At 33.6% G+C, this 21,378-nt stretch overlaps 1 protein-coding gene across 1 annotated transcript in view; it reads right to left on the reverse strand.

Annotated features, from left to right (window-relative positions):
* Positions 1-21,378, reverse strand: part of PRKG1 (protein kinase, cGMP-dependent, type I) — a 1,334,865-nt gene that overhangs the window by 129,194 nt on the left and 1,184,293 nt on the right. The window contains exon 9 of the mRNA XM_011990275.1: positions 3,951-4,025. Within this exon, the coding sequence (XP_011845665.1) occupies positions 3,951-4,025 (75 nt within the window). The remainder of the gene's footprint in view (positions 1-3,950; positions 4,026-21,378) is intronic.

Here is a 21,378-nt window from a genome sequence, read left to right on the forward strand (position 1 = left end):
GTGTTAGCCAGGATGGTCTCGATCTCCTGACCTCGTGATCCGCCCGTCTCAGCCTCCCAAAGTGCTGGGATTACAGGCTTGAGCCACCACGCCCGACTAGAAATATTAATCTTATCTTCCGTAGGTTTTGCAAAACATCAAGAAGACCTTAAACAAATAAAGCTTACAAAGGGGAGCCAAATTAACATTGTCTTTCTAAATGGTCAAGATATTGTGATCCTTATAAAAATTCAGAGGCATTAACAGAAATATCCCAGATTTTAAACAAATTAGAGCTGGTTCCTAGCCCCTGCAGCATTGGCAACCCTTATAAATTCCTTAAATACAAAGTGAAAGTATCAAGTAGTTAAGGGGAAGAAATTCAATAGGGAGAAACAACAGTGCTAATTCAAATAGTTTTAAACTTGATAGTTCAACTAGAAAGCTTTCTCTGGGGAATAATTCACAGTTTGCCTTCTTTGAGTGACAGGACACCTAATTAAGAGATATCTTACACTTCAGAAATCTTCTGATATTAATTATTTATTAGAAGATGATAAAATGCTAACAGTGTATAAGACACAATAATAACTCCTCTAGTATTTATTTATTTGCTTATTTACTTATTTGGCTGTTTTTAGGAATAAAGGTCACATTATCAGCCTCACTAGAATTTGGATCAAAGGTTTTAGACATGTTTCATCAAGCAATTACCATTTTCTAAATAATAATCAATATTAAAAAACATGGACTATACATTCATTTGGGTTTAGTGTGAATTGAGCAGAAAATTCAGACAAAACTGTACAGTTGAAATTTGCTAAGACAGTAGATCTTAAGTGTTCTTACCACACACACACAAAAGTAACTATGTGAGGTGGTAGATGTGTTAATTAGTTTGATTGTGATAATCATTTCACAATGCATTCTTACATATCAAATCAGCATGTCATATACACTTTAATTGTATACAATTCTTATTTCTCAGTTACATCTCAGTAAAACTGGGGGAAAAAGTATAAACATAATGGCTATATTATAATCTATCAAATCAATGGTTCCAAATAGCAATATTTGAAACTACTTTGATGTAGGTAGTCATTTAATTGCTCTTCTTTCTTCTTTAATTGGAATTGAAGTCTCTTTTAATCAAATATTACTGTTTTATTAAAAGTAATTATATTAATGTTTTCTAGGCAAGGTTTAATTTCATAATATGCTACTCAAGTAAAAGTATGTTGCTTACATAAGATTAAAGACTTCTTGTCCAAGTAAAATTGATCAACATAATAGACATGGAATCTGTAAATTCAATTATACATCAAATGAACTAAGGTATATTTCTAGTTATTTCTAGTGATATACTTTATTTATTTATTTATTTAGTTAGTTAGTTAGTTAGTTAGTTAGTTACTTAGTTATTTTTGAAACAGAGTTTTGCTCTGGTCGCCCAGGCCGGAGTGCAATGGCGTGATCTTGGCTCACTGCAACCTCCACCTCCCAAGTTCAAGTGATTCTCCTGCCTCAGGCTCCTGAAGATCTGGAATTCCAGGTGTCCATAACCACGCCTGGCTAACTTTTGTATTTTTGGTAGCAACAGGGTTTCACCATGTTGACCAGGCTGAACTCAGGTGATCCTGACCTGAACTCCTGACCTCCGGTGATCCACCCACCTTGACCTCCCAAAGTGCTGGGATTACAGGTATGAGCCTAGTGACATATTTTTATACCCTTTAGAATTTGAAAAGTGTTTTTATACACTGCCATCAATTAAATCTCAAAAATGCCATTTTAAAAGTGTGAAAACAGAGACTGAGAGAGAGGCGTTAAGATTCATGACCAAAATCACTTGTCTGGTAATGACAGAGCCAGGAGCAGAACCCAAGGCTTCTGGCCTTCATTCAGGTTCATGTTTTTCATATTGACTGATTTTCTTCCAATGTTAAGAATTGTTGCTATACCTACCTCTAATTGTCTGAATATCTGAATTTCATTGTTTCAGTTTTTCTTACTTACTACTTTTAATTGAAGTATGTGCAAGTGAATCCGTGAATGGCCAGAATTCAGGAGATGTACACACAGTTATCTTTATAAAGTCAATAGGACACTGAGAAACCTATGACTAACTCAGTCACTTCCCCATCACTGATAAATTTGAAGCATGATAGTGGTCTCAACTTTAAGTGGAATAAACAGGAATTCTACAAAAGCATTCATTAGAAAATTTTTCCAGGTCTTAATAGGAAAAATGAGATTAAACTTTCAAAGTTTAATAGGAAAGCAGCAAAAATACACTAGTCTACAAGACTCTTGAATTTTTCTGGTAACTAAGAATAGTTGCTTAACTGGATTGTACATGAATTTTTAAGATTACCATCCGTTGTTTTATATATATTATATATATATGCATACAGATATATTTAATACCATATGAGTATAATTATATAAATTGTAATAGATATAAAATTACATATATACTATATGTAAATTATATGTGAGATGTATATATACAATGACCAATGAGACCCTTAACAGAATACACACACACAGACACACACACACACAGACACATACACACACAGACACACACACAGACACAGACACACACACACACACACAGACACACACACACACAGACAGACACAGAGACACACACAGACACACACACAGACACATACATACACACAGACACACACACACGAAAATAAAAGCTAACATAAATTATAAAAGTATGAATTTTGACATATATCAAAAAAAATTCCTATAGGAATAGGAATAGCATAGGCCATAACAAAGGCCATTTTATAACTTTAAAAACTGATAAGGTACCTTAAATGGCACCTTTTCCCACCTCGGTGGAATTATTATTAATACTAGAAACTAAAGTCTAAACTGAGTACCAATGTGCATTTTAGCCTTTTGAAATAAACCAGGACAATTAATACTAATTATCCAGAACATAAGCAGTCTCAGTGACTGCATGGAGTCTGGTGTTACAACTGGCCTGTTTAACTTCCTAAGCAAACCTTAGCAGAAGAAGCACTACAGGCATTCGACCTCAGGGCTATGCAGAGGATACAGAGGAGAAATTGTGAATATTTTCATATAGCTTTGAAAATAACATAATTTTATTAGGTTAACATGGAATATAATTATTAATATTTTAGTTATAGGACAAACTTTTCATCTTCATGGAGTCTCAAAGCAAAATAAATTATTTTACTTCTTTTGATTTTTAGGTTACTACAAAACCAATGGATCAAATTCTGGCCCTGAACTATCTGTTTAATGCTAACTGTTGTCAATTTAATCCGTTAGGTATGCTATATGCTATTAAATACTAATTACATTGGGGAAAGAGGGAAGGATTATATAGATTACTGATATTTTAAAAATAACAATAATTTTGCAGAAAAAGCTAATATCAACTTACTTTAAATCTTTGTCAAAAATATTGTTTTAATCAAAGTATTCATGTAGAAAGAATTGTATTTGTATACATCATAATTAATGGGATATTTACCATCTCATGTCATTTTCATATCAGTAACATCAAAGTTCAAAGTAATGATGAATTAGCACAGGGAAATATTTCTAGCCTTATTATTTTTGATACAATTCGACAGGCAACTGTGGAACACAACCACCATTTGTTCAGAAAGTATTTTCTGGAGGACAAATAACACGTTTACATTTAATTGTTTATATTAGATTTTAAAATAAGCATTTTTTTCTTCCTGAGATCGTCTTCATCACAAAATTAAAGTTTTGTGGTTGAAGAGAGACATACTACTAGGTAAACATACCATGTAATAATTATCTTGAAGAATTTGCTTCTTTTGTCTGTCAAGTAATTAGTTGTTTCCTGTCAGAGTGTTGGGATGTGTCAAGTCCAACAAAATATTTGATCTTATTTCTATTCAAAATCATTTTTCAATCAAGATTCAGGCCAAAGGAAAAAATCCACTTACTTTGCTTTAGCTTCTGCATCTTCATATGCTTTATTAGAAACATCATCCAGCCCTCCAATCAAATGTTTGAAAGAGCTGCCAGAGGAAAAAAGTACAGTGATTAGAATAAATCTTCTATAAAGTAATAACAATGGCAACCTAATCAATGATATAATGAAACAATCTTAAGGCATCTAAATAAAAAATAAATTCAAACACTTAATCTAAATACATTGTTAAGAAGCATGTTAGATATTATTTTTCCTGACTAGCATATAAACTCTATGAGATTAGGGACCACCTCTACCTTGTTCGCCAAGAGAGTTGCCAAAACATGAACAAATCTGGCAGCCATATCTGACAAAAGCAGATATTCAAATAATTGTTTGGAATAAAGTCTGTGACACACTAAATGATATACATCACAAAATTAATGAGTAAACTAAAATACTGAAATGACAGCAAGATCTACCAATTATGGAATGCCTCTTTTATGCCAGGTACTGTTATTTAAATTACCACTGACATATATTAATTCCAATTCTCAAAAAAAAATTCTGAAAAACAAGCATCATTATCTCCACTTAACAAAATAGTAAACTAATGTTCACAGGCAAAATAAATACGCGGAATACAGGAAAACAACAGGAGAGAGTCACAGAAAAATTAACTCATTTTGGAAGAGTGAAAAAACAACTTTAGCATAAAACAGGAAGAGTGATTGAACTGCTTAAATCCAATCTATTCAGTATCCTGCTATGCACCTGGAACTGTATTCAGACTTCTATAGTGAAACATGATCAATTCTGTCACTAAAATAGTAAATACTACAGCATCAACACAAAATGAATAAACACATGCATACTAGAATCACCCTTGAAAATTACTAAATACAACCAGATACAGTAACTCTTACTATACACTACATTCTGGCAACTACTGAACTAGAATGAAGGAAAGAAAAAAAAGTCCCAGTACCCACATGATAATCAGAGCCTCACTTACATGGTACTCATATGCCAGGCATTGCTATAAGTGTTTTGCATGTAATAACAAATAGTTTAATAGTTCCAATGAGGTTTTTCAAAACAAAAGTCAATTCTTTTATTTTGAAATACTATGAGTTAGTATTATAATCTCCAATTATAATGGAGATAATTTTAAAGTACTGGAAGAAATTACATTTAATTTTAATCCTCTATCATCTTAATACATGTAAATGGTTTGTGTGTTGTGAGTATTAAACAATAAGTTATGCATGGTCAGGTCCTGAAACATAGTAAGATACTTGCTGATTTAAAATGTGAATGTTCTTTAATTGCTTTTACATATACTTTTTTATTTTGAAAATCTATAAAGAGGAACATGACACCCTTCTTGGGCCTGGGTGGAGGGGAAGGGAGCAGCTGTTACTTCAGACTCTTGGGTAATGAGCTCATCTAGGGTGCATGGTAACCAGAATGCTGAACTTAATACATGAAGTATTTCTATTCATAAAGGGACCCCAAAAAAAGATTAGACAGAGACACAGGGAATCAAGAATCATATTCAAGAACATAAAGCTTTCTGTAATGAATTGTATTAATTCATGCCAAAACAAATGATTGCTAAATAGACAAATAATAGGCAACACTTCTTACAAAGTTTTAAAAAATATATTATCCATAATTAATAAATATAATTCCCATAGTTGAAAACTATGTTCAAATATTATTTTTGTCATTGTTCTTCATATGGTAAAATTTCCCACTTTCCCATAGAATGTCTTGGTCCTTACCTAAACTTAGAGGGAATCCGAGTTTAGAGAATGTCCTTAAAGCTAGACGCATTCACAACATAAAGTAAAATATAGTATTTCTTTTATTATAAATAGACAATATCTGTCTAATTTTCTGGGGTTTTTTTTAGATAATAAGAAAATTTAAGCACAGAGTTTAAGTTCCTTGTCTAAGATGACTGCAATTTAGCAGCACATCCACCATTAAAATGTATATTTCATAAGGCTTCTGTCCTTTATATTTGGATATTTTCAATACAATGAAATCCAAAACATTATGAAAAGGTATTGAAAGAGAAGGATCAAATAATATTATCTAGGAAAACTGAACAACAATAATCACTAAAGCTTAGTTTTTCAAATCCATTTTGATATATTAAGAGATTGTGTTATTAGACATTTGAAACTCATAGTAATTCTGAGAGTTCAAGTAGTTTTTATTAAAAAAAAGAATCCTGTCTTCCTTCTATTATCTATTTGAATTAAGGACACTTTAAACAGAATAGCATATTACCAAAGAATAACAGAGTGAACTGATGATAAATTTGACAAGAATTAAAACTTTTAACTTAACAAATTCTGTTCAACACACTAAGCTAGATTAAAACTACACAAAATATTATTTTGAAAATACACTTTGAAATCCTTAGTAGCAAAATATATAAATGGAAAAGCATAGATATGGTTATGCTAGATGGAGTTTTAAAAGTAGAAATCAAGTAATATTATTAAGTTCCAAATGACTGTCACTGTCTGCAGCTCCCTGTACTGATCAATGAATAATTTAAGACATCTTGATAAGCATAATTGATGGTGTTATAGAATTTATCACTCCTGGCACAAAAATGAACCAATTAGTGTTTCATTTTTTCCTTCTCTCAGACACTCTGTAGGAACACCTGCTGTCTGTGTGAACCCTCATCAAACAGACATTTGGAAAAGTACTACTATAGGTATCATATGCTTTTCTAAATAGTTACTCAGGTCCTATGACATTTCTTGACTAATGCCTTTTTTGTATTGTTATTCTATTCTGAAAAAGATTATAATGAGATGTCGTGAAAACTCCAGCAACTGAATAAGTAAAAACCAGAAAATATTACTTATGGGTTTTAACAAATATAGGTAACTATAGAAAAATCATTAAATTCTCTTTTTAAACAAACTCACAATTCATACACAAGTTACATTTTAACATTGTAAAATAAAACACCAAATTTCTCTACATACATGCTAAACTTTTGGAATAAATTAAAGACGTGTTACTGAGCAAATGGCTTTAGTTTAGGGCATCTCCACAGCAAACCTTTTTGCATGCACATATTTCATGTAAAATTTTGTGTTACTTTTCTTGGGATAGAAAATCTAATTTTACAAGTCTTGACATAATACTTTAAGGAGCATGGGTAAAATGTTATCCGTATAGTACACAGATACTGAAAGAGAGCGAATGGGAAATCCCTTTTATGTTTAATGATGGTAGTTTAGACATACTTGTCAGGTGGGGAAGGAAAAGAAAGGAAAGAGGAAGGCAGAAGGAAAAACAAGGAAGGGATGAATGAAAGAATGAAAGGTGGATGGAAAAAGGGAGACAGGAAGGAAGAAGAAACTATAACCCTTACACACTAAGAATTTACACACTAAGACATTTAAAGAAATTGTCCTTAACGGATATCAGTTAAGAGACTGTGTTTCTCATTCCAGGAAATTTGTCTGTTTTAGAATGCTATAATGACAGTAACTCAGTGGGTAATAAGTTTAGTTATTAAAATGTTTTCATTATTAAGGCAAAATATTCTGAAGGGAGCTGATTACTCAGTGGTATGTCTAAAAAGAATATAATTCGGTTCTTCAGTTGTGATATGATGAGACTTCATCTAGACAGAAATGGTCTTTAAATTACTAGAAAGGCAGTCCAAATATCAGAGATCAGCATTACCATGCTGCTAAAAAATCATAGCATTTAAAGTTTACTTTACAGTGTAATATATTTTTTATATATTATTTATATATATATTTATATATATATAGAGTGTGTGTGTGTGAGTTAGTTGATTTAATTCTCATGATCTCCTATCCTTTATTCTGATATAATGGTTTAGAATTTTGTATAAACATTTAAAAAATGGAATATTTTCAAATTAAAAATAGGATGGGAGAAAGTCCTAACATTCAAAACAGTTTTTTTTTTCTTTTTTACACTTAATAGTGAAATGTTATAAGTCAAAAAGTGTGAATCTTAAACTGGAAGCTATTTGAAATACTTCAATAGTGCTAAGCAAAATGTTTGTCAGGTATTATCAGAAGGCTTGGAAAAGCCTTCTTAATTTCACAGACTATACCATTATGCTTTGTTAACCTAAATCTCATCTAAATTGTTTTTAAAAAAATATTTATTTAAAAATATAGAAAGTTAGTGTTCCAAAGTAGTTAAGATGTTTTACTTAGCTAAGCCCAAGGTTTCAGAGGGATCCTTCACGGTTTTGGTACACTTATGCAGAAAATCTCTTGATTTACTTTGTGGCTTCAAGTGTTCTTATGTTTGTTACTTTTTGTTTATTTTATTTATAATTGGACAATCATAATTCTTAGTGGTTTATACTATCAACTGTCATGTGACTATATGTTTCCTTGGAGAAAAAATTACCTCCAAATAAAATAAAACCAGCCACATCCATATTTTCCAGTTATCCATCCATTTATTCATCCATCCATCCATCCATCCATTCACCCAAACTCACATATATGTATATATACAATGCCTACTATCTATAAGGGACAATTCAAGCTACTGTGGATTATGCAAAAAGAATAAAGTACAACTTTGAGGAATTTACAGTCTTATATTACAGATAAGATACAAAGACTTATAATACAAAGGTGGGAAGTAATGAGTCGCTGAATGCTTATCAGAAGGAAGGCTATAGTGTACATAAAAATAATTTCATCTACTCAAAATCATATTAGATAGCAATTTCATAGAAAGCAATGACACTTTTATGAGTAAATAATTATTAGTATTTTCTTGTCATGCACATATGTTTATATTTGCAAGAGAGAATTACACACACCAAAGTATTAGATATTTGTCTGTGTCTTTGCTTTGTAATAATATCCACCTATCTATCAAGGGGATTATTCACTGGAAAAATGGGTTTCAAATAACAAACATTTCATTTAAACTGTTTCCTGATTATAATTATATGCTTTAAAAGGTACCAATTGAAAATAATGATTCAATTTGGCATATGCACAAAAGATTAAAAAGCTAAGAATAGGTTTCAGGAATTCTCTCCTTTTACCTACTGTTACTTTTGAGAAATAAAAAAAGTGACTCAGTGCTGATCAAGTTTCCATGTCTAACATGTCCATATAAATCAGTCTTTTCCAGGACAGGGTCTTGTTGAGTAGGCTTATTATGTTAGTCAAATCATCTAGTTTTGAATTTTAAAATTATGTGTATGTGTGTGTCTGTGTGTGTGTATATGTGTGTGTTTCCAATGGCAATACATTAACAAATTGAAAGACGCTGAAGAACTCTAAGGGATAAAAGATTTTTTGTAATTTTACAATATTTGGCTAAACGTTAACATTTTGGCATGTATCCTCCTTGATTTTTTTTTCAGTTATTTCAAAGTTGAAATTGTATCGGTTTAGTACTTGTTTGATTTTAGATTGTCTTTGCTTATACTATAACCACCTTAATGGTTAGGTGTGGAAAACAGTCCAGTCAAGCATGTAGGACACTCCTGGTTACATAGAAATATCCAATATAAAATGACTAAACTTCTCAATTTTTTTGTTTATTTGCTTATCTAGTAATTCTACTGTTGGAATATTGGTGACAAATAATAGCTTAAGATTTTATTTTTAACTATTTCTCACTTTTAATCCTTAACTGTTAAAAATATATACATCTTTTTGGCATGGATGTAGTAAAAAGGGAACACTTACATTCCTAGTGGGAATGTAAACTAGTATAACCACTATGGAAAATAGTATGGATATTCCTTAAAAAATTAAAAGTAGAACTACCATTCAATCCAGCAATACCACTACTGTGTATCTTCCCAAAGGAAAAGAGGTCACTATGTGAAAAAGACACTTGTGCATGCATGTTTGTAACCGCACAATTCACAACTGCAAAAACATGGAAACAACCTAAATGTCCATCAGTCAATGAGTGGATAAAGAAAATGTGGTATATATACACCATGGGATACTACTCAGCCATAAAAAAATGAAATAATGGTATTTGCAGCAACCTGGATGGAGTCAAAGACCATTATTCTAAGTGAAGTAACTCAGGAATGGAAAACCAAATATCATGTCTCACTTATTTTTTTTTTAATGTAGGAAAGTTTATTACATATTACTTACAGTTTCCAATCGGAAACAATCTCAACTTTTCCTTAAGTATCTCAAAGTGCATAGGGGCAGGCACCAGTAACGACCTTGGGTTACAGTTAGTTTTTAAAAAATGGAATAATAACACAGTATTTGGTGCCTTATTTTGAATTAAAAGTTCAAATTTGTATTCACCATAGGATTTATATTCAATAGAGTAACTGATTTCTGCTATTGCAGAGCCTATATCAATTTGAACCAATTTCAAACAAAACATGAAGATAATGAATATCATACGTGATATGTTAAGGAATGAATTGTAAGTGTCCTTTATTTTACTGCCAAAAAGAAACTGAAAGAACTTTGTGTTTAGAATTTATTAAAATATGGATAGCCATATTAAATTATAAAAGAAATATTACTTTCTTTTAAAAAATATAATTTGCACATGCATTAAAATCAATTATTATGTAGACATCTAACAAAAGCATTATATTTAAAATGTCAATTCAAAGGTAATGCAAAGTGCCATTTCCCGATACTTTGAACATGAGAGAATTCTTTTTTCTTTTTTTTTTTTTTTGAGATGGAGTCTCACACTGTTGCCCTGTCTCCCAGTGGTGCAATCTCTGCTCACTGCAGCCTCTGTCTCTGGGTTCAAGCAATTCTCCTGCTTCAGCCTCCCAAGCAACTGCGATTACAGGTGCCCACCACCACACTCAGCTAATTTTTTGTATTTTTAGTAGAGATGGGGTTTCAATATGTTGGCCAGGTTGGTATTGAACTTCTGACCTCGTGATCCGCCCGCCTCAGCCTCCCAAAGTGAGCCACTACGACCGGGCGAGAATTTTTTATTTCATATCCAAAAGAGAGTTTCAATGGCCCTCCATTTTTTTTTTTGAACTCTTTTTTTTTTATTATTATACTTTAAGTTCTAGGGTACATGTGCAGAATGTGCAGGTTTGTTACATATGTATACTTGTGCCATGTTGGTGTGCTGCACCCATCAACTCGTCAGCACCCATTAACTCGTCATTAACATCAGGTATAACTCCCAATGCTATCCCTCCCCTCTCCCCCTTCCCCTTAATAAGCCCCAGTGTGTGATGTTCCCCTTCCAGAGTCTGAGTGATCTCATTGTTCAATGAGTGAGAACATGCGGTGTTTGGTTTTCTGATCTTGTGATAGGTTGCTGAGAATGATGGTTTCCAGCTGCATCCATGTCCCTACAAAGGACACAAACTCATCCTTTTTTATGGCTGCATAGTATTCCATAGTGTATATGTGCCACATGTTCTTAATCCAGTCTGTCACTGATAGACATTTGGGTTGATTCCAAGTCTTTGCTATTGTGAATAGTGCCACAATAAACATAGGTGTGCATGTATCTTTATAGCAGCATGATTTATAAGTGGGAGCTAAGCTATGAGAATGCAAAGGCATAAGAATGACATAATGGACTTTGGGGACTATAGGGGAAGGGTGGAAGTGGGGTGGGAGATAAAATAATACATACTGGGTACAGTATACACTATTAGGGTGATGGGTACACCAAAATCTCAGAACTCACCACTAAAGAACTTACCCATGTAACTAAAAACCACCTGTACTCCAAAAATATTGAAATAAAAAAGGAATATATGCATCTTAATAAAGGGTGTAAAAAGAGAAACACTGTGTTTTAAAAAGAAGTGTTTTGAGATTTTCCTACACACAATTTTGATATTATAAATATTCTATCTTAAATATTTATATATAAGATTCCTATATATGATTTGCCCCTTTCTAAGGATGATTGAATTCACAATCTTTTTGTAGAGTAGTACTACTCCTCAAAGTATAATTGGCCCACTATTTGTTGCTAGTCTATAAAGACATAAACTCAGAAGTTTAGAAACTTTTCTAGCAATTTGGCAATATCGAGACATCCAAGGGCAAGATCAGTGGACTTGTGTTTTTGAACAGGGTACAGATTTGTGTTACTGTCAAATCCATAAGGTGAGAAACATTTGGTAAAAGGCGCATACAAGTCATATGCAAGAGGGTATTATTAAATGTGTGATATTTTAAGATTAGTTTGCTAATTTTAACCTAAAGTATATAAAATTCAGAATCTATTTATTTTACGAAGAGAATTAAAATTTAAACATACTTTACAGGAGTAATTGATAGAACTGGCTACTAATGAATGATTAACTAAAAGAAGAACCTCACTTGTTCTATTTTGAATACAAAATAAAAATGAAGGTCAGGCACAGTGGCTGACACCTGCAGTCCCAGCACTTTGGGAGGCCAAGGTGGGTGAATCACTTGAGGTCAGGAGTTCGAGACCAGCCTGACCAACATGGAGAAACCCTGTCTCTAGTAGAAATACAAAGTTAGCCTGGCGTGGTAGTCCATGCCTGTAGTCCCAGCTACTTGGGAGGCTGAGGCAGGAGAATCGCTTGAACACAGGAGGTGGAGGTTGCAGTGAGCCGAGATCATGCCATTGCCCTCCAGCCTGGGCAACAAGAGAGAAACTCCATCTCAAAATAAATGAATAAATAAATAAATAAATATAAATTTTTCCAGTATGCTGCTATTACTTTAAAATCACTTCTTCTATTCCCATCAATTCTTCTCTGCGAGACTGGTTTCTCTATTCTGAGTGTATTAAACAAAACATAAAACAGCTAAAGTACACATTACTCCCTGCAAGTGGCATTTCCATCATCCATCTAACCTAGATCAAAAAAGTTAACAATCAAGAAACAGGCACATTTGATACATTAAAGACTAGACAGTGAAATGCACAGTGTTCTTTCAAAGTGTACCAATTGCAGTCAGAATGGAGAATTGCTATTTCATTCATAAATTGTGGTTTTGTTACGATGGTAAAACAAGCATAATAGCCATTATCGTTCTTATTACTTGTAAACATGCTTTCAATGACAATGTGATTAATTGGGGCAATTCTTTTCCTTTTATCCGGCGTTATGTTTGTTCTAATATTTTTACTGAAATAGGATTTTATGTATGCTGAATATAATAGGAAAAAATAGTGGACATTTATTTCTATGCTTTTTTTCACTTGTATTTTTCTAGCAAGTCATTTGTATTTTATTTTACAAAAACATCTGTCCACAATGGATGGGCTGAAAATAAAAAACAAAACTGATCCTTGAGCACAGATCCTTGGAAAAGGACTGTCCTAGACCACTCACTTTCTCTCTCACCCCCACCTATGTGCCTCTTTCTGAATCCTATCTGATACCTTATGGTTACTTTTCAGAGCATACTGCAGAGTTCTGGAATTGTTAATTTTTGGTCAGTCTCTTTCTCTATAAACTGAGCTATTTAATGTCCAGTTTTACAGATATTCTTTAACGTCCTGGCCCTTTCCAAAAAAACGTTTGCTGACTCCTGTTCTAGATTATCTTTTTCCTTCCTCCATATCTAATCCAACACCAAATCCTGTACATTCTAGCTTCAATAATCTGAAATGAATCCTCTTTTCTATATTATCTTTGGGTCCCAACTGCCATTTTCTCACTGGAGAATTCTGTAACTGCCGTTTCCTTTATTTCCTCTCTCGTCCTTACACAGTGAGCAGAGTAATCTTTTAAAAACATAAATCAGATCACGTCACTCTTCTGCTGACCTCTACAACTTCTCTGAATTATCCTATGCTACATTAGACCATAGAATGCTTCACGCATCTGCCTCAGGGCCTTTGTCTTCTGCCTGGAACATTTGTTCTCTAGATTTTCATGTTTTTTTCTCAGTACCATTCAGGTCTCAGCTCAATTGTTTCATCTTCACACAGGACTGACCAACCCATACAAAGAAGCCTTTACTCAAAATCCTTCTCGCTGTCATTCTGTGATTTTAACTCATTTTCACTCACCACTAGCTAAAAACTACTTCGTTTGTTTAGATATCTGCTGTCTTCCTCATGCCAAAATGTACATTTCATGAGATCAGGCACCTAGTCTAGCTTCTTCATCAATATCTCTCTTTAGGAACTAGAGTATTTCCTGGCCTGTAATAGAAATTTAAAGTGAATTAATAAATAGATGGATGGACTCACCCAACCACTTACTCATTTATTCATTTGTGTGTATGTATGTGCCCAGGATATGACAAGCAAATTCTTAAGTTTCTAAAGCAAAGTTTTATTTAAAATTCAAGATATATGGGTTAAAAGTCCTCTGTGTATCTTAGGGTATCCACCTCTATGAACTCTTAGGACAAAGGCTTAGTTAAAATGAATGCCTAGCATACATTGTGGGTCCTAATGAAGCAATACATTGGTATAAATATGGGTGAAGTGATTTGAAACACTTAGCAATTTAACATTGAATTATATAGAGGACATTAAATGAGAGTAATTATTTTAGACCGTAATGAAATTTTTATCCACGAATCCCAATTGCAATTAAAGTGGAAGAAAGGATTTTAAAATGTAGCATGACTTTCATTTTCAATTAAAAGCAGGAGAAATTGGAATCAAGTCTCATGTGATAGCTCTTAGCCTTTTCAGTGTTTAGGAGGAAAATATAAGACTAGGTTGTCCTAATGTGCCAACTCTATATGTTTCCTTTTCCTTAAAAATAAACATCTCTCAACTATACTTAAATCAAACAGTTCATGCAGTGGACATACTTTTTGTGATTGGCCAATTATTTTAAGTGTTAGCAACTCTCTTTACCTTACTATATAAAATCCATACTAACAAAAGTAGATATTACACATTACTCTTCCTATCATTGCCTTTGTGGGCCAAATTACACTGTTTTGACATGAAAACCAATGATAAGTTTCACATATGTTTAATTAATTTCATCAAAATACTATACTTTCCCAATGAAAACAAACTATCGATACTAAATTAATTTTTCCTAACACTATAAATTCTCAATTTTAAGACCATTTTGTTATAGAATTATGTAGAAGCAAATGTTAAATTTTTCTCCAAATTTTGGTATTCTCAAAGCAGACTCTATGGCACCAACGAGCATCTTATCTATTAAAATTTTTTCAGAAGGAAACAACTGCACTAGGGCTTACTTGAGGGTGAAAGGTGGGAGGAGGGAGAGGAGCAGAAAAAAGTAAAAATTAGGTACTAGGCTTAGTAACTGAGTGGCAAATAATCTATACACCAAACCCTCATGACACAAGTTTACTTACGTAACAAAACTGCACACGTACCCTAAAACCTAAAGGAAACATTTTTTAAAATTTCAAGTTTCTGTACTTACAAATTATTTAAAATTTACAAATTCATGTAACTGGCAGAAAATCTTACCAAAATTGTCAAAAAATAAATAGGCCATATTTATTAAAAACAATAAAATCTATAGCTAATATATTCTAGTTTATATAAATGTATCAATTATAGTAGATATCAGTTGCAGCAATCCACTTTTTATTAACTGACTATTTAAAAACTGCCTCTGGAAAACTCTGGCTAAGGAAAATATCATGGGAATGCAAATACTATGATAGTCACTGATTTTCTATTAAGCAACTTGAAAGTGAAATCTTAAAATGGCACAATAAATCTATCCCAAGCTATCTTTTTTAGTAGACTTTTTGTTATTTATTCTCTGAAACTCCTTGAAACAAAGACATTAGTTTAACATTTTTATAAACATCAATTACTTGACTTTTTATTTCTGCTGTCATTACATGATTGGAAAGGGAAATACATACTTTTCCCAAAAAAATAATAGAAGCTTAGCAATAAATGCATCCCTTTATGTCACAAATTAATGTTTATATAACTTAGCAATATAAAAATTTCAAGCAAAACATGAAAATACTAGCTAGCATGTATTAGGATTATCCAAACTATTTTACAAGGATGTTCCCTGTTTTATAGGTAAGGTGATCAAGGCTAACAAAATTAAGAAATTTGCCCGAGGTCACATGTCTAGTAAGTGTCAATACTGGGATTTGAACCAAGGCAACCTGTTTCTAACACCTGCAATCCCAGCAGTAATTGGCACCATATTTATCTACCCAATATGGAAATCTGAGGTGATCTAGTTAATAGTTGTGGCTAAGATTTGGTATTAAATATCTGCTTTCTCTCTCTCAAATCCTACCCTTATGGCCAAAATCTTTTTTTTTTTTTTTTTTTGAGACGGAGTCACTCTGTCTCCTAGGCTGGAGTGCAGTAGGGCGATCTTGGCTCACTGCAACCTCCACCTCCTGGGATTAAGCAATTTTCCTTGTTCAGTCTCCTGAGTAGCTGGAATTACAGGCACCCACCACCATGCCCACTACTACATGTATTTTTAGTAGAGACAGAGTTTCACCATGTTGGCCAGGCTGGTCTTCAACTCCTGACCTCAAGTGATCCACCCACCTTAGCCTCCCAAAGTGCTGGGATAATTGGCGTGAGCCACCACGCCCGGCCAAGATTCTTTAAGAGAAATAATTTTTATTTCAACAGGTCACCTTCTTTCTCCTATTGTATTATGTGTATAAAAGTTCCAATTAGGGAGGTAATTAGTCCCCTGGGGCCGCTATAACAAAATGCCACACATCGGGTGGCTTAAAGAACAGAAATTTATCTTCCCACCGTTCTGGAGGCTGGAAGTCCACGATCAAGGAGCCACCAGGGTTGGTTTCTGGTGAGTTATTTTGTCCTGCCTTTGGCTAACAGGCCCCTACTCACGGCATCCTCACATGGCCTTTCCTCTGCATGTGTGCCCTGCTGGTGTCTTTTCCTGGCTTCCAAGGACTCCAGTCCCATAGATTTAGGGCCCCACACTTATGACCTCATTTAACCTTAATTATTATACCTTTTTAAAGGCCCTATCTCAAAATACAGTCACATTGGGGGTTAGGGCTTCAACATATGGATTTGCTGGGGGACATAATTCAGTCCTTAATAGGAAGTCTAACGAAGGAACACCAATGGCAATCAAGACAATACACTTTCTTGTGTATCTGGGCTATTTAATATGATTTTCATTTGTAATTTTTGAAAGGTTCATAAAAAGAACTCAGTTTTTTATGCTTTTTATGAACTTTCCAAGAACTATAAATGAAAATCTTATTAAATAGATTTGCATTTTTCCCCTGGACTTCAAGTATAGTGACATTATCATCATACTTCTCTGCCATAGGAAGTACCCCATTTTTTTTCTAAAGCAAGTCTCCTTTTCATTGCTACTAATCACAGAGTCTTTCACCTTTCTCCTCTGGACTCTTGCTCCATCAATTACAATCTTTCTTATTGTTTCGTTATCTCCTTTTTGACTTTTCTTTCTTTTCTGTCTAAACAGGATGTTCTTTCCAAACCTAAAAAAAAAAAAAAAAGGCCAAACTATCCTCTGTGGTCAAGCAGCCAGTGTGAAGGAGCTGCTTTTCCTATGTCTCATCCTCATTTTTCATTTAATTCTCAGCCTATTGCTGCCTGGAATTCTATTCCCATCTTTCTTTCACCCTTATTACAACTTTTCCCTCAACGTTATCATTACTCTGCTAACCATTCACCACAGTGGTCTCTTTCCAGGTCCCATCCTCAGTGAGCTATCTGAGGTTCAGGGATCCGCTTGCCTTCTTCCCTGGTTGCAGTCATGCAATAGCCGCTCATAGCACTCCACTAAGCTGCTCTCTGTTGATCTCTGATGCCCCACTTTCCCGATTCTCTCTTCTCCCTTTATGCTACCTTTCAGCATATGTGACACACATTCCTTCCTCTGACATTTCTTAAAGGTAAAAGGTTCCCCAAATTGTGTCATTTGCCTTTTTCCTATTCAATATATTGAATTAGTTTTCTAAATATTTCTTGTTTAAGACAGGTTCAATTTTTTGGGTTTTTTTTTTTTTTCCTGCATGATCTCACTGAAACCTCACAACATCTCTGTGAGGTAAGTACAGTTATCTCTGCTTTATAGAATACTTACAGCAGGGTTTCTCAAACTCAGAGCTACTGACATTTTGGACAAGATATTTCTTTGTTTTAGGGAGCTGTCCTGTGCATTGTAGGATGGTGAACAGCATCCCTGAACCCTACCCACTAAGATGACAGGAGCAAACCCAGTTGTGACCACAAAAAATGTCTCCAGGCATTGCCAATGAGATGAGAATGCATAAGTGACAAAGCTAAGAGAGGTTATGTAAACTTGCCTGGGACCACACAGCTAGAAAGTGATCTAGAATTTGATCCCAGGTAGTCTGATTTTTATTAGAACTTAGTTCTTACATAGTACACTAATTTAAGTTCTCCCATAAAATAACATTTAACCTTAAGACTTCAGTTCAGATCCCCAGGCCGATGACTTTCAAATCTAAATCCGTATCCTTGAACTCTCCAGACACATACTGTCATCATTTTTCTCAGTGTCATATGTATATCTCACCTACACCTTAAACTCAACCTAACCATAACTGCATTAACCAGCTTTCATTCAGACTTGTTAGGTTTTCTGTCTTTCTAATGGCATTATCACCTACCAATAATTCAGGCTAGAAATTTTGATGTCGTCTCTGACCCTTCCCTTTTACCCAAGTCCACCCAGTCTGCCTTTGCAATCTCTCTTGAATTTGTTCCTCTTTTTCCTTTCTACTTCCACTGCCTTATTCAGGTTATTGACATTCTTATTTCAGAAGCATCCTCTGTTTTACTGCCTTTGATCTCTCCTACCCTACTCTTTCCCCAAACACAACCATGCTTTACAGTTGCCACTTACTTTGTTGGTATAAAAGCAACAGACTAAAAAGAGTATAATTGACAGAGCATGGTCTTAGTGCAGACAGTCCTGGAATTCCAATACAGTTCTGTAATTCTGACCAAGTCACTGGGCCTTTCTGATCATTAATTTCTCTCTGAAACTTTTTCTGTTTTCTGTTCCTATAGGGCTATTGTGGGGATTAGCTGACATGAGTGTATTAAAATAAAAACATCATATTTGGATGCTGAGAAAATTTATAAATTAGCTTGTATGAACTCTTCCTTTCTTTTCCACCACTGACCACAATCTATATCATCTATAACTGGGCTATTGTCATAATGTTTTATTCCTCTTTAAGTTATTACTTGAATAATTTCCATTTTTCTTTAGTCTACCCTTTCTTTTCAGGTAGCTAGGTGACCTTTACTATTCACTTTTGACATTTCAGAGAAAGTTCGTTTGAGCTCATTTCTACCCCCAATTTTCTGAAGTCTTATATTTGTTCATTCTTTTCCAGAACAAAGAAGCAATCACTAAAGAATGAACAATCTTCCAGATGCTGTCAATAACAAAGTTCTATGTCTCAACTGCAAGAAAAGAACAAATGTCAAACTAACTCTTCTAGGACGGTGATACATCCAATGCCTTGGGCTGATTTGCCCCAGTCATGTTGTTCCAACCAAAAACTTAAGCTGGCAAGGGTGCAGTGGAACAGATGTTCTCATATATTGTCACTGGAGAGTAAACTGTATAATGATTCTAGAAAATAATTTAAAAAATACATATCCTTTGAATCAGTAATTCTAGTACTGTATATTTCTAAAATGCGGATAAAGTTTAACACAGAGAATTCCTTACAAAATAAAAAAATTAAAATGAGCTTAAATGCTCAAACACAGTCAAGAAACTATAACAAAGAAACTCAATTATACATGAGGTGTTTTTATTAACATGGTAAATTGCTAATGCAATGTGGTAAAGTAATGTGCTATAACAGGCTTTGAAAATAGTATTATATTCAAAAAACCATTACTTACAAGATGTATGTTTTGCAACATGACAGTTTGGCTATCTGAAGCTTAGTTTACCTTTGAAATGGAGGAAAAAAAAATTCCTTGCAAGTCTGCTGTGAGAGAAATTAATGACTATTTATCTATAGTAGATCTAGCATCTATCTGTATATATTAATATCTCTATCTCTATGTATGTGATTTATTAATGCTGCCCCAGAATGTAGGCAAAGCAGGAGAAAAATATCTAGGCAGAATTATCTCACTATTTAAGGACATATGAAATTATCAACTGTAATTCCCTTTGAATGGCAGGATTGTATTTATATGTCTCTATGCTTTCCAATCTTTTTAAAACAAACAGTTATTACATTTGTAATCGTATAACGTAGACTATATTAGAAAGGTAAAAAAAGGGAGAAGATTTAAAGTGAACCCTATGGGAATAATGCAAAATAATTAAATAAAATATGTTATTCAGCCCAAGTGGGTTTCTTGTTTAGATGACAAGGTACTATCTCCAGTGCAGCTAGGAGGACAACACCCTTTTTGCCTATTAAAGGCAAATCATGATTTGCCTTTCCTAGTCTGACTTTCCATTTAAAACTAATTCAATTATATGACCGTAGCAAAGCAATGGCTAATATGATCACTACACTTTATGCAAAGAAGTAAATTGTAAAAAGTCCTCCTTTGTAAACAAAGCTCTCTGGGAATGAAGTTTCACTGTTATTGTGGCTGATGCCAATCCAATTCATACATCTATGCTATGAGTTTCAAAACGAGTACCAACTGCTAGACATATTGAAAAGAAAAGAAAAGTCTTAGATCTTTAAGACCCAGCTGGGCCTGTAATAACTATCTCACCAGGGAAATGTGAATACGAAAGTTAGCAAAACCATTTAACTCTACCAAAAAAGTGCTGTGGATGTCTAAAGCAGAATTCAATTCTCAAACTTCATGACTATACAGTGAATTTTTAAACTGATTGCTAAGGTTCTCTCAGAAGTAAATCCTGGTTTCCTCCCCTCCCTGCTTTACCTCTGGAACACAAGAAGCATTATAACGTCTCCTCAAATAAACAGTCAAATGTTGTACATAAAAAAGGTAAAGAGATTTTCAAATATAAAATTTCAATTATCTTTTTAATTGAAGAAATTAAGATGGATATTTATGATTTAGAAACCGAAATGTTTTGTATTTTCTTATTCACTCATACAACTTGTTTGTGAGTTCCAAAGACATTGTGAATTTCTAAATAACAAGTTTTATAGCATCCAATGGACAAAAATGCCAGCCTTAGAAATATAGTAAGGTTGCAAGCATTTACAGGAAAAATGAATTATTTATTCATTGGTGCAAAACAAAATAATAACTGTAATTAACATAATCAAAGCTGTGATTATTATATTTTTAAAATGATTATGAACTCCAACATCAATTTCCATTCATCATCTGATTGTAAAAAGTAAAACAAAACAAAACCCACATTTCTAACTGCCAATGGACATCTGCTGACTATCTGCATACCACGTCGGCAGCCTGAACTTAACATATCCATAACTGAATCATCCAGTTACTTCCATCTCAACCTGCTCTATCTTGATCTATTCTTTATCTAGTATATACATCTATTGTTTGTTCTT

Source organism: Mandrillus leucophaeus, unplaced genomic scaffold, assembly GCF_000951045.1.
Source record: "Mandrillus leucophaeus isolate KB7577 unplaced genomic scaffold, Mleu.le_1.0 Scaffold376, whole genome shotgun sequence".
NCBI classification, from domain to species: domain Eukaryota; kingdom Metazoa; phylum Chordata; class Mammalia; order Primates; family Cercopithecidae; genus Mandrillus; species Mandrillus leucophaeus.